General features: G+C 39.3%; 1 protein-coding gene across 1 annotated transcript in view; it reads left to right on the top strand.

Moving 5' to 3' along the window:
• DCAF5 (DDB1 and CUL4 associated factor 5) overlaps window positions 1-12,791 on the top strand; it is a 61,894-nt gene that overhangs the window by 43,405 nt on the left and 5,698 nt on the right. The window contains exon 7 of the mRNA XM_009073499.1: window positions 10,192-10,319. Coding sequence (XP_009071747.1) covers window positions 10,192-10,319 — 128 coding nt within the window. The remainder of the gene's footprint in view (window positions 1-10,191; window positions 10,320-12,791) is intronic.

The following is a 12,791-nucleotide window of genomic DNA, read 5'->3' as shown; positions in this document are numbered from 1 at the left end:
TGAACCAAACCACTGCTCTTTTAGAAGGGTGTTAAATCTTAATTGAAGAGTCAAGTCTTTAGAAAGTGCACTAGAGTTTCTATTTTTAATTACTCTGGCCATTAAACTCTACATTTTAGTGGTATTAAGTACAACCGAGTGCTATCCTGTGATCTTAGGTGCTTTAGCAATAGTGAGAACAAATTGCAAGCTGTGTTGGATGTAAAATGAAAATATTTTGTTTCATTGTCAAGTCTGTTAATCAGAGCTGTGTAATCCACAGCTGAGAGGATGACTGGGCTCTAAAAGGTTTGATTACTGACAGGGGTTTGAGGAAAATGCCATTATATTTTTAGGGTTTTTGCTTATTTAACCAACATTTCATGTTATAGTCCAGAAATCCTGAAGATGGACCTGCTAAATATACCAGTAGTTTGGCCTTCTAGCTTTGTGTATCTCTGTGTGCTTTCATTTTAATTTGTGTGATTTTCTTTTACATTTGACACTATTTTACTACTACTTATAGATTTCTCCTCTTAGCTAAAACAAAGGTTGCATACATTTAAATTAGTTATTTATCTGTAAGTTTTATTTTGTGAACTTACGTTTACATTACGTGTGAATTGCATTTTGTGCATGTCACTACACTTGTCCTGACCTCCCCTGGATTTGAGATTTTGTGTTTATATGGCTGTGATGCTCTTGAAAACTTTTTTTCCCAGACAAGTGCAGATGCCAAACTTTTTATCTGTGACTTTCGCGCAGAGTGGGAGCTAGTGCTTGTTGCACTTCTACTTAGGCAAAATAATCTGTTTCAGAGTTGTTGTTAAGGATGCAGCTCTGTAAAAAGACATATGCTTGCAAAAAAGTTGCTATTTACAAATAGCTGATACATTTTAATCAACTACATATCCAATTTATTTTGTGATTTACCACAAAACATTGTCAGATGTGTTTTGGTCACCTTTATTGTTTCTGGATCTTGTAACTTGAGGAAGCTGTCAGTAAACTTGCAACATTCCAGTTACAAAATCAATTACTTAATCGATTGCTTAATTGCCCTCTGTGGTTGCTTAATGGCTCAGAAGATCCTGTAGTAGGAATGCATATGTCCTAGTGTCTTGAGACTTGAGCAGTTTTCTTTTTGAACCATCTTACCAGAACTCATGAGCTTTGTTTTGTTAGACCTGAAGATTCTGCTTCTGTGGCAAATAGGTCATTTGCCATCCAAATCACCTGTGACAGATTTATTGAAGCTCTTCTTTTCTTCATTTATCATTCTTCTTGAAGGGTTGTGACTGTTTTGAATGTGATGAAATGCCCTTTCTTCAATCTCCTCCTGCTGTTCAGAATAATTGCTAGATAGAGATGTAGCCGTGCTTTCTTCTTGGAGAATGAGTTTTAGTGTAGGAATGTGGAGACTTTGGAAAACTTTTGCTTCAGTGGAAAACTCCTTGTTCCTAGGCTCTAGCTAAAATAAGAGTGTCTTTGCATCTGTGATCTGAAAGGGTGGAATGTGGTCTTTCACTTAAAATAGCATACAAACTAGACAGGATGATGTAATGTCCTGTACCCTTGGTTGGTATTTTAAATAAAAATATCTCTCTAACTGATTTTTGCCTTCCGGTTGAATTTAGACATTGTGTTGCTATAAATATTTATGCTACAACTCCCTTGAATTGTATCAGCTACCTGTAAATAACAACTTTTTTGCAAGCATATATCTTTTTACAGAGCTGCATCCTTAACAGCAACTCTGAAATAGATCATTTTGCTCAAGTACAGGTGTACCAAGCACTAACTATCTAATGCTTAGCAACATTAGTACACAAAAGATGAAGAAAAGTGTGAAGGAAGACACCAGTCAGACAATTGCAAACATATTGCAAGCTGGAGGAATGGTTACCTGTGTTGGTGTTTTGCCAAGAGAATGGAAAAAATTCTGCTGGCTTTTTTCAAATAATCATAGCTTAGATGTGTCCTCCCAGTAGGTTGCATTGAATTGTTCCCACTCAGCTGGAAGCTCTGCCAATGGTTTTGTTTTTAGACAGGATTTACTTCAGGGCAGGGAAGCCTGTGATACAGAGGTATTCCCTAAATTGCTTAGGAAGCTGTTCTGTTGAAGAGTTCTCCTGACTGCCTCACTCCACAATCTTGGATTGGTCTGAATAGGCTAGGATTTCCTGAGCCAGAAGGTTGGTTGCTTTTTTACCACCTTTTATGTTTTCTTGAAGAGGAAATAGTTTGCTTATTTTTCCACTTTCTTCTCCATCCAATCACTACCCAGCTTTCCACTGTGCTCCAGAAGTAATTGCCAAATGTTTGACTAATTTGTTAGCCAATTTCTTCTTTAAAGTATATATCCCAGTTTTCTTCAGAGGCAGCTTCTAGCTAAGTTAATACATCACTCTGGCAGAAGAAAAGCAATCCTGAGTTTCCACAGCTTTCACTTGACTCCAAGGCAAGCTGGAAGTGAGAAGAGACATCAGTCCTACGTGACCTGCCCAGCGAGCCTGTTAACATAAAAGCACTTCAGGCATTATTTAAACTTAGCTCCTATAAACATGGTCTCTTAGCTGGTAAAGAAACCCTTTCAAGACAGAACTTGACATGTCTTGTGGGCTAACAGAGGGCTTAGTAGACCAAATGCTTTGCAAAATGGAATTTACATTCCTCACCCACTACTCTGAATCATCTGTGCAACTCAGAGCTTGTCTCCTGCTTTTGAACTATTGCTCAAAGATGCTCTGTGAGGGATATGATATTTATTGTGATTGAGAAGACAGTTGGGGATCCTTCAGTTTCTGTGAGCAGGCTGTCACCAGACTTCTGAAAAACTTCACTAAATCAGAGCAGCAAACTGCATTTCAAAACCTTTTTATTTCGTCTTTGACTGTAACTGCAAGAAAGAAAGGACCTGTCATTGTGGTCCAGTTACTAACTAACCTAATTGCACAAATTTTCAGTGGAACTGATGCAATTTTTCTTCCTTTTTTATTTCTTCCTTGGTCTTTGTAAATGCAGACTCTTTTTCAAGCTTGAAGAATTCAGCAACAATATTTTCACAATCTTTGAACAGGGTTATCTCATTGGAGACAGCTTGTGGTTTAAGCTCTCAAAGTTCCAGGCTAATAAGTGAAGACAAGTAATAGATGATGAAGTGTTTCTAAAAGTCTGTAGCTATTTTTGAGATTCTTGTATATGTGGGCACATGTGTACATGCGTACCAGTTGGGTTGGGGTGGAGGGAAGTCATCTGACCCAGTGGGGAGCATGCTCTGGAAAGTTTCTGTTTGTTAAAAAAATTTGCTTTTTCTGATGTGTGGTCTTGGGATCCAAACTGTTTTATTTTTAGGACAGTAGTTTGTCTGTTTCTTCAGGTCAGTGTTGACTATAGTGTGCCATGGAACAGTTGTCTGATTACAGCAAGGAAGTGGTGGGGCAACATAGAAGAGGTTCTTGTGTTCAGTGGAATCGAGACTGGTTTCCATGTCATGTGGGTTGTAATAATACCACAGTCCTGTAGAACATACTGGTTAAATGTCATCTGTCAGAAAACAAGGCAGTGTTGGGTGCTTTATAGTGCTGTAGCCAAGTGAAAGAAGATTCAGCATCCATGAGTGTTTCTGTCACCAGCCTTAGCGTGTTTAATATCTAATTTAGGAATAGAAAACTGAAGATAACACTGAGCACTGGGAGAGGCTGGGGAAGCCTTAGTCCCTAGCAACTAGCCATCTGATTGTACCAAAACCCCTTTCTCTTTATTGTATTGAACATGTTTGCAGCTACTAGTACAAAATAAATGCACCTCCATTTAAAAAAAATCAAACCAACCAACCAAACACACAAGCCCCCCTCAAGCAAACAGCTGTCAGTTGTGTGATAATTTCACTTACTTTATTTCCCTTACGCTCAGAAATCATCGTTGGTGGTGGTAATTTGCATGGTTCCAATAACATTGTGAAAAACATTGTGACCTATGCAATTAAACACTCCAAAAAGCAATGTCTCTCAGGTCAGAATGGGGAACAGAGTGGAAAGGGTGTGCCAAAGTTTATTTCTATAGTAATTTTGTCTTAGCTTTCAAATTGTTGTTGGGCTGTACTGGTGATAACAAGAGTGGGAGGGTTGGTACAGATAAGGTATAGATAGATACGGCAGATACTTAGCAGCAACAAAAGAAGGGAGAAAATATGTATCCAAGAATAGCAACTACCACAGCAACAAAAGAAGGGAGAAAATATGCATCCAAGAATAGCAACTACCACTACTACAGCTTTCTGCTGCATGTTCTTTAAATGTTTGAATACTACTTTTCTCTTTGGCTTTTGGAACCTCTGCAGAGGTACAAGACTACTATGGGGCTGGTTCTAGGTGTAAGCCAGGGAAAGTGGTTGATTGTCTGGAAGAGCAGGTTGTCTGGGGCAGGTGCTGACACCAACCCACTGCTCCCTGTGCTTTCACTAAAGCTCTGCAAGGCCACCCTAATCCTTTCATCTGGCCTGGGAGGTGGAGGAGGTATTCAAAGGTAACAAAGGAAGCAGTCTGCAAATGGAGTTGGAGCTGCTTTCTTATGGGGAGACACTCCCTTTTGCCTTCTCTGGTAGTAGCAGAAGTACCAAGTCCCTTGGTGCCTCCTTTTACGATGGTGGGAGGAGAAAGGATCTTGGCCATCCTTTGCTGTTCTCACCCCATATTCAGTGTGACCAAAGTCAGTTTGGCCTGCGATGCTGAGAAACCTTAAGTTAGACTCGTGATCCCAGTAGAAGGTGTGGTGCAGGACCCTGTGTTCTCAGGCATCCATTGTGCAAGACAAGTAGAGGTGTGTGAGTGACCAGACAGAGACTTTTAGGAGTCTAAATGTAATCTGCTGCACTGAAGGCAGAGGTCCTATATGCTATGCCTATTTGCTTGCATTGTGCTGTGCATTTGCTTCCCAAACTATGGTATCTCTCTTCATTAGTGCATCATGACCTCATAGGATTCAAATGCAAGGTGGTGGCCTACCATCTAAATGTGTCCTGGATTATTATTAATGCAAACTAAATTAATTTTAAATGAGCTACCACTGTAGTGCCAAGTACTACAGGGGAATGGTATGCTATGGCACACTGGCAGCAGCTGCAAATATCTGGTTCTTCTCAGGAGTTTTCAGCACTTTGAGTAATTCACAAGGCTTGTATGAAGTTATGCCTTAGTCTGTGGTATGTCTTTCTACCTTATATGAACAAACAGTGGGACTTCTTTTTCAGTGTCCTAGATAGAAAGGACTTCTTAATGAGGTCATTTCATTCCTGTGTTACAGAGCCAGTGGAAGATTGTTCCTTACCCCAACAAATTCTCCAGCATTTTGACAGGGTTTTTTAATGTTTGGAACAATGCAGCTACCAGTAGTTTAGAGTCTGTTCTACATTCTTATAGGATTTCTGCACCAGAGCACTTTTCCTAATAATTTATCACTTTCACTTTTTTCTTAACCTTCAAATAATTCATTCTGGGCTTTTTAAACACTGCTACATGTTGTAGAGCTCATGCTTGGGAAATCAGATTGCTGTCCAAATATCTCAATCTCCTTCATTACAATTTACTAGTGTTCTTTAAAATGCATTAGGATGCATGTTCTCAATATGTCAAATGTCAACTCATTTGCATAAATATTTACAAAACCCCACATAATTAAGAAGTATGTAATTAGCCTAACATTTGAAACATAATAAACCAAGAAGTTAATCACTTTGGCAACTTAGTAGACATCAACTACTTGAAGCATTGTATTATTCCTTCCTTCTGTTTGCATGGGAGCCTGTTGAAAGGCCTTGTGTTGCCATGGTATTCTTGTCAAACATGTGTACAGGAAATCTGTTATAAAATGTACACTTCACATTTAGCCTTTTAAAGTTATTTCTTCCAGCTGGTCAGATATCTTAATCGGATATTATTTAAAGAATTCTTGAGAATTTGTATTGCTCCTCTTTGGGGCACTTATTTGCAGGGTGTGAAGGAAGAGGAATTTTCTTGACATTTCACCTTGTGTATCACATAAAAGCAGACCAAAAAAACCCATTGGCTACCACAGCTAGAACACTAAACTACTACTCAGGACTGTCTGTAAGCATAGCAATTTTTGGGTAGTATTGCAAAACCAGCTAGTATGTATCCTTCCCTTCCCTCCAGTGGTTAGAGGTTATAAAATTAGAAGCTTCTAAAATCAGCATAATCAGCCTCTGAAGACTTGAAGATTTATGTTTGTATATATTATTAATAACATATATGTTAAGCTAATGGCCTCTGTATAAACACTGCCTATACATGTGGTAACTAGCTAAGAATATAAAAGCTGCCATGCTAAAAGAGTTGCAGGACCTGCCACTAAATTCAAAAGCAAACAAATAACACCCCCCTTCCCCTAAAAAAACCCCAAACCTCAAAAGCAAAAGTTGAGTGTTGTTGGGATAGCAGAGGTAAATTCTGCAGGAACAATACAAATAAAAACGCTACTTCAAGTGAAGACAGCAAGAAGAAATGGAATTTATTGCATGCAGAAAAAGGAAGATGGCCTCAGGAATTTGAGCAGTTTATGGCCAACCTACACATGCACCTTTTTTTTTTTTTGCCAGCAGACACAAGCAAACTTAGCTCACACTGTGAGATGGCTAAAGGCTGTGTGGCTACAGCTAAAACTCTGCTGTGAGGCCAGGGGGACAAGTCTGGACACAGGCAGATGTCTGTCATGTAGGTACTAACTTAATATGCCGGCTTTGCTGGGCTACTATAATATGGACTGCTGTCAGAATAAAGATGTAGAAGGCTTTGCATTAAGAACTTCCTTAGACCCATCGCTTAAGAATATTGGAGTTGGTAGACTAAAATTGCATCAAGCAGGGAGTTGTCCAAAAATGAGGTTCAGGGGCAGTCTATTTTATTTGACACAAAGGTTATTGCTGGAGTCAATAGTTTTTGGTTTAGATGATTAAAACCTCCCATACTACTGGTAAAAGCTGACTGCTGAGAGTTGTACTTCTCCTAGGGCACTGTCATGTAATTGGACAGTTAGTTCTTTTAAGGAGCGTTGTAGAGAAGTTCACCTTCGCTTTAAGAGGAGTGAAGTATGTTCTAGTAGTATGCTTCCTCTGAGTTTACTGTTAGCAGCTTAAAAGGAATTTAGGGAACTTCAATATTAAAGCAGAAAGCTTTTGAGTTCCTTCATAGAATCATAAAATCATAGAATCATAGCTAGTTCCAGCCGCTGCCATGGGCACTGGGCCAGCTTGCTCCAAGCCCCATCCAGCCTGATCTTGAACACTTCCAGGGATGGAGCAGCCACAGCTTCTCTGGGCAACCTGTTCCAGTGTCCCACCACCTTCATTGTAAAAAATGTATTCCTTATATCCAATATAAGTCTACACTCTTTTCAGCTTACAACTGTTGCCCTTTCTTCTGTCAGTACAGGCCTTGGTAAAAAGTCTGTCTTTCTTAAGCCCCTGTTGTTGAAAGGCTGCAGTAAGTTCTCCCTGGAGCCTTCTTTTCTCCAGGTTGAACAACCCCAACTCTCTCAGCCTTCCTTGCAGGTGAAGTGTTCCTTCTCTCAGATCGTTTTTGTGGCCCTTCTTGGCACTACTCTGACAGTTCCACATATTTCTTGTGTGTGAGACCCCAGTGCTAGCTGCAGTACTCTGGGGCAGAGGAGAATCACCTCCCTTCCCCTGCTGGTCGCACTGCTTTGGATGCAGCCCAGGATACTGTTGGCTTTCTGGGCTTCAGACACTGTCTGATTTTGACTATAGCCTAGGGAGAACTGTGTTCTAGACATGTCATGCTGAGCACTTTTCATCCATTGCTTTTGGTGTATTGATAAACACTCAAAAGTTTAATGCCAGAAGACAGTTCTGGCATTAAATAACTTTTCACTGTTCTACTAGGAAAATAACCATGGGTTAATTCACACTGCTGACAGTACCACAAAAGGCCAATGACTTAGAAATGCAGCCCAAGATATTGGTGCCTTAAATTTGTATTTCATCTCCATTATAATTCTTTCTTTGCTCATTGTCTCTCTGACTCTTTTGTAAGTGACTTGTAGGGCATATTTCTTGTTTTGTACAGAATTTGGGCAGCTAGAGTCCATGCATAGTTTAAACTTGTTTTAATACAGACTTGGCAATGTTTCCTAAGCAAACTGTCTCTTCATTCCTGAGGCCCTCTTTCCTGGAACATTTGTCTGCTAGGTCAAGATAAATGTGTTGAGAACTGGACTTAATGTAACCACCTACCGTTGGCTTGATAGATACGACTGGATTGACAGCTGTGATTTGGCTGGAAGGAATGCTGTGGGAGTAGGGCAGCTTGCCATCAACCATAAGTGTCTAGCAGGATGAGCAGAATGAAAGGACACGAGGAATCTCATGAAATGCAAAAGAAAATCAATTTGGTATTTAATGAAGTTGCTTTCCAATCAGTTATTTCTCGGTCACTGGTGAAATCTTGCTCTGGTGACTGAAGGCAGAACATATCTCTGAACCTTTACAGAAAATACAAATATACCCAAATAAGAGAACTGTTTCAGGTGGCTCAGTCTCAGTGCACGGCTGGTGAACACATTTAGAAATTAACTGACTAGTGATAGTCTCCCTGACAGGTTTTCTTAATTTTAAATAAGACTTCATTTTATATGCAGTCTTTAAAAGGGCTTTGCCTCTTGGTCCTTGGAGTTACTTGACATCATTTGTCCCTTTTTCAGGCACATTGTCTTTCTATCCCAAAGTGCCATTAGACTGCAGTTTGGTCTGCAAAAATTGTGAAAAAACAGAACACTTTCCAGGAGCAGTAAAAAGACGGGTCTCTGAATTTTTAGGATTTGGATGGCATCTCATTTCTAAGTCCTTTTCATAGTTTGTACTCCATGTTACACACCAGCCTGGTCTTCACAGTGTAATGAGTGGAAGGGGTAGAGCACTTTTTCTAAGAGGAGAGGGGCTGAACACAAGGTCATTAACTGCAGCTTTTTATGATTTATGTAACCTAACAAATGGAAGGTGATATGGGAATGGTGTTGTTCTTTTGGTTTTGGTTTTTTTCCCCAGTTACTCTTCTATCTTGGTACTCAGCAGTGTGAATGCAGGTTTTTCTTTAGGAAAGGTGCATTACAGGAGAACTCTGTTTTTAAAGACAAGTTGTTCAGCATAGGGCTTAAACTAGCAGTTTCAGCAGTTCAGTTTCAGCTGAAAGAACTCCTGAGAGGTCAAAGGAGGAGAGCAAACATCTTCAGCAAGAAGAACATGAAGTTCGTTTAGTGTAAAGATGACTATAAGTAGCACAGAAGCTAATGAAATTGTTTGAACTTTCTGTAAGATGTGCTTATGACCTTTGAAGCTGTAAACAGCAAGGTGGTTTTTCTCTGTAGTGGTTGTCAGTTTTTATTTCCCCTCTTTTAAAAGTTTTGCTTTCTTTCACTGAAGATGTTTAATCATAGCATGCTGATGGACACTGCTTTGTTCAGATACTCAGGTGTGCTTTCTATCCAATTTGTAATTTAAATTGTGTTAACCTAGGAATATAAAAAAATTTACTGTGTAACAGTCTCTTCCTTTGTTGTGTAGACCTAGTATGAGTCAATGACCAAGCAGAAAAGTTATCTGGCTTCTGTTTTGAGTTTCACTACTAGCACAAAAGCATTCCACTTCGGCTAATTCCCTGCCTTGTGACAAAGAATGACACAACCCACTGCTCAGATGTGTTATTTCAGGCCCCTCCTACCCATCAGCCTAGAGTCAACTGTGACAGTAATAAATTGCTGATTTAAAAAATAAATTTTAAAAATAGTATAACTGTTAAAAGTCAACCTCTTTATTTGTCTCTGCTTCAGATTTACAAACTGCAATGTCATGCCTTAGGAACTATGGTTTCACGGGTAATTTCATTAAGTATATATGCTGTTCTTATTCACATACTTGTCATATTAGTCAAAAACCTTCACTGTTCATTTAGATGACTCAAAGTGATCCTCCATGTCCTAATTTGCAGGAAGGAAACTCTTCATCAAACTTGCAGCTTTTCACAGGGGCATTGCTCAGAAAATTGGAATTCTGTAGCCAACTCACAATTGCAAAATAAAGCTGAAGTGCACTGCCAAATACAATAAGACTTTAAATGGTTATGAATGAAAGCAATATGAAGATTTAATTATTCATGTCCCTGTGTGCTCGTTTTCCCCTAGGTGGCATTGGCAGGGTCGTCAATGGTGCTTTCATGGTATTGAAAGGTCATCGGTCAATTGTAAACCAAGTCCGGTTTAATCCTCACACTTACATGATCTGTTCTTCTGGTGTTGAAAAGATTATAAAGGTAAGATTAACTAGCAGAAAATGTGTTCTTCCCATTTTTCAGAAAGAGATGCTTTGTGTTCCTCAGTGTGAGTCTTTTCCACACCCATCCTGTCTTCTCATCTTATTCTTTTGTAAAATGGTGTGTCTCATTTGTTGGCTAAACTGATGCAAATTTTCAATTGGACATTTCATCTTTAATCTTCATTTTAATTTTAAAGTTTTCAGAGGTAGGGGATAAGGTCAGAATTTCCTGGATTTGTACCTTGAAAAATGATTTTTTTTTTCAGTTTAATTCCACACATAACTGAAGTATAATGCAAACAATCCTTCCTGGGAGAGTTTGGTCATGGCTGTAACATGGGGTCTTCTATGACTTCTGATACACTGGGCTAAAATTTAATAAAAGTATCTCCAAAGAGTATTGCTTAGCCTTTGCCTGTCCTGATCTGGCTGAATTTGGCCCAAATAATGCCTCAGGAGCCCTTCTATAATTTGTATACATATTTCTGTATGGAATCAATTCAACATACCTTTCTGTGGCTTTCAGAGGAAACAGGACTCCTAATACCTTGCACAGTATGTCTTTTCTGAATCCTTTAACAATGGACAGTACTTCTAGAAAGTTTGTACCTTTTTATGTGGAACTGAATCCAAAACTTTCCTTATGGAATGACAGTCAGTTTTGTGGGAACAAGGCAGAAGCTTTTTTCTTATTTCTGATAGCAAAGGTTGAGAGTGGGGAGACAGAGGATTTTGCTACACTAATGTAATTTTCATTCTGCTGCCATAGATTTTTTTTATAATTTAGGTCTATCAACAAGGTGAAAGAAGCCATAACCATTTAATTTTGAAGTAGGATAATAAGAACTGCTTTATAGCCATGAATATGGCTATAAATAAGGCTGTTAGACTATTAGGAAATGCTTTGGTCAGCTACAAGTTGACTGAATGAACTTGTCCTGCAGAGGAATGTTTTACTGGTCTGCAACTTATGGACCAGAACTGGCCCAAAATCCTGGGACCATGGCCCAATGCCAGCTGCATTGCTTACATTACAGCTACAGTCAGCATTTGGTTTTTGACTGGACTACAGCTTTCCTTCTCTTCTGTCTTCCACTGGTACTTTGGTTTGCTTTTCTACTTTCTTCATCTGTGTCTGCCTGACAGGTTTGATCACAAATCTGTCAAATACAGGCTTTGAACAAAAGTGCATTGAACAGTCTCAGTAGCTCACTGATTTTTCAATTTCCAAGCAGTAAAACTGCCACTGTTTAACAACGGTTTTGCCAGAGGCTTTTTTTTTTTTTTTTTTGCTTTGGGAACTTGATTTGAATTTTCCCTTTTGGATTTTAGATCTGCTGACCCTTCACCCTATGAATCCTTCCTGCATGAGTGTGCTTAGAGCATTGGATTAGCATTGGTATAAACATCCCCCGTGTTGCTTTTGTGTGCTTCTGCTCAGGTTTTGGCAGAGCATCTTTTTGCCTAGTGATTAAAAGGTTAGTTCGATTAAGGCTCCAGTCACAGGTTGTGCAACTCTTACAAAGACACCTCTGCTTGAATGCTTCCTTAGAAGAGAAGGCCTGTTGTGTCACAGTATGTGTGATGGAACTCGTGCAGCTGCTTTGAAGGAGCTGGATTCCCCAAACATTGCAAGCTAGAAACAAATTAAGGGAAAGTTGTTTAATATATTAAGTTTATTAGAGAGCCAGAACTTCTTACCCTTTTGTTGTGTGTCATTTTGTCTCAGCTTGTAATGTGCCTTGTTTGGGGATCAGGTTGTTTTAGCACTGTCCTGTCTGATCTGCATGACTTCACTCTTTAAAGGTACTGTTTTAGGGAACAGAGGTTTGTGGGTGACCATAAAGTGGCAGTTTCTTCTTCCAGCTACTTCTGTGGATAGGCTGGAGACTAGTAACTGCCACTAGCAGAAGAGCAAAACAGGAAAAACAGCACTAGCAGTTCTGAGGGGCCATTTACTGCGTTAAAACCAGCTGGGAACACAAGTCCTTCCCTTGCTGTCTTTCTTCCCCCCATATAAATGCTTGATGTGCTTGCTCAGAGAAGTTGAGATGACAAGAGGAAGAGCCATTAAAAAAATTGTAATTTTTTTTTGTTTTCTTGTTTTGTTGAGTTTTGTTTGCTTGTTTTAATAATTTTCTTAAGAAGTGTCCTTCCTTTTACTGTCCTTCCAGCAACTTCAAAACCCTTTCTGGCATTATATCACAAAAGATAACTTCACTGTGGTTAGCTGTTATTCCATTCCCTCAGTTGTAGAAACTCTGTGATGTATTACAAATGTGGTTGCAAGTAGTTGTTTGTCTGAGGCCTTAATTTTTAGACTAGCCAGCCTAAATTTAGTGCTTCAAGAAGGGAGGAACTGATAGCAGCAGCATCAAGGCGTAACACAGACAAGCCATTCAATAATTCCACGTGCTTCTGCCAACACACTTCGTATTTTAATGCTGATTGTAAACGAAATACAAATTTG

This window comes from Acanthisitta chloris, unplaced genomic scaffold (genome assembly GCF_000695815.1).
Source record: "Acanthisitta chloris isolate BGI_N310 unplaced genomic scaffold, ASM69581v1 scaffold11074, whole genome shotgun sequence".
NCBI classification, from domain to species: Eukaryota; Metazoa; Chordata; class Aves; order Passeriformes; family Acanthisittidae; genus Acanthisitta; species Acanthisitta chloris.
This window is presented reverse-complemented; position numbering and strand designations above follow the sequence as displayed.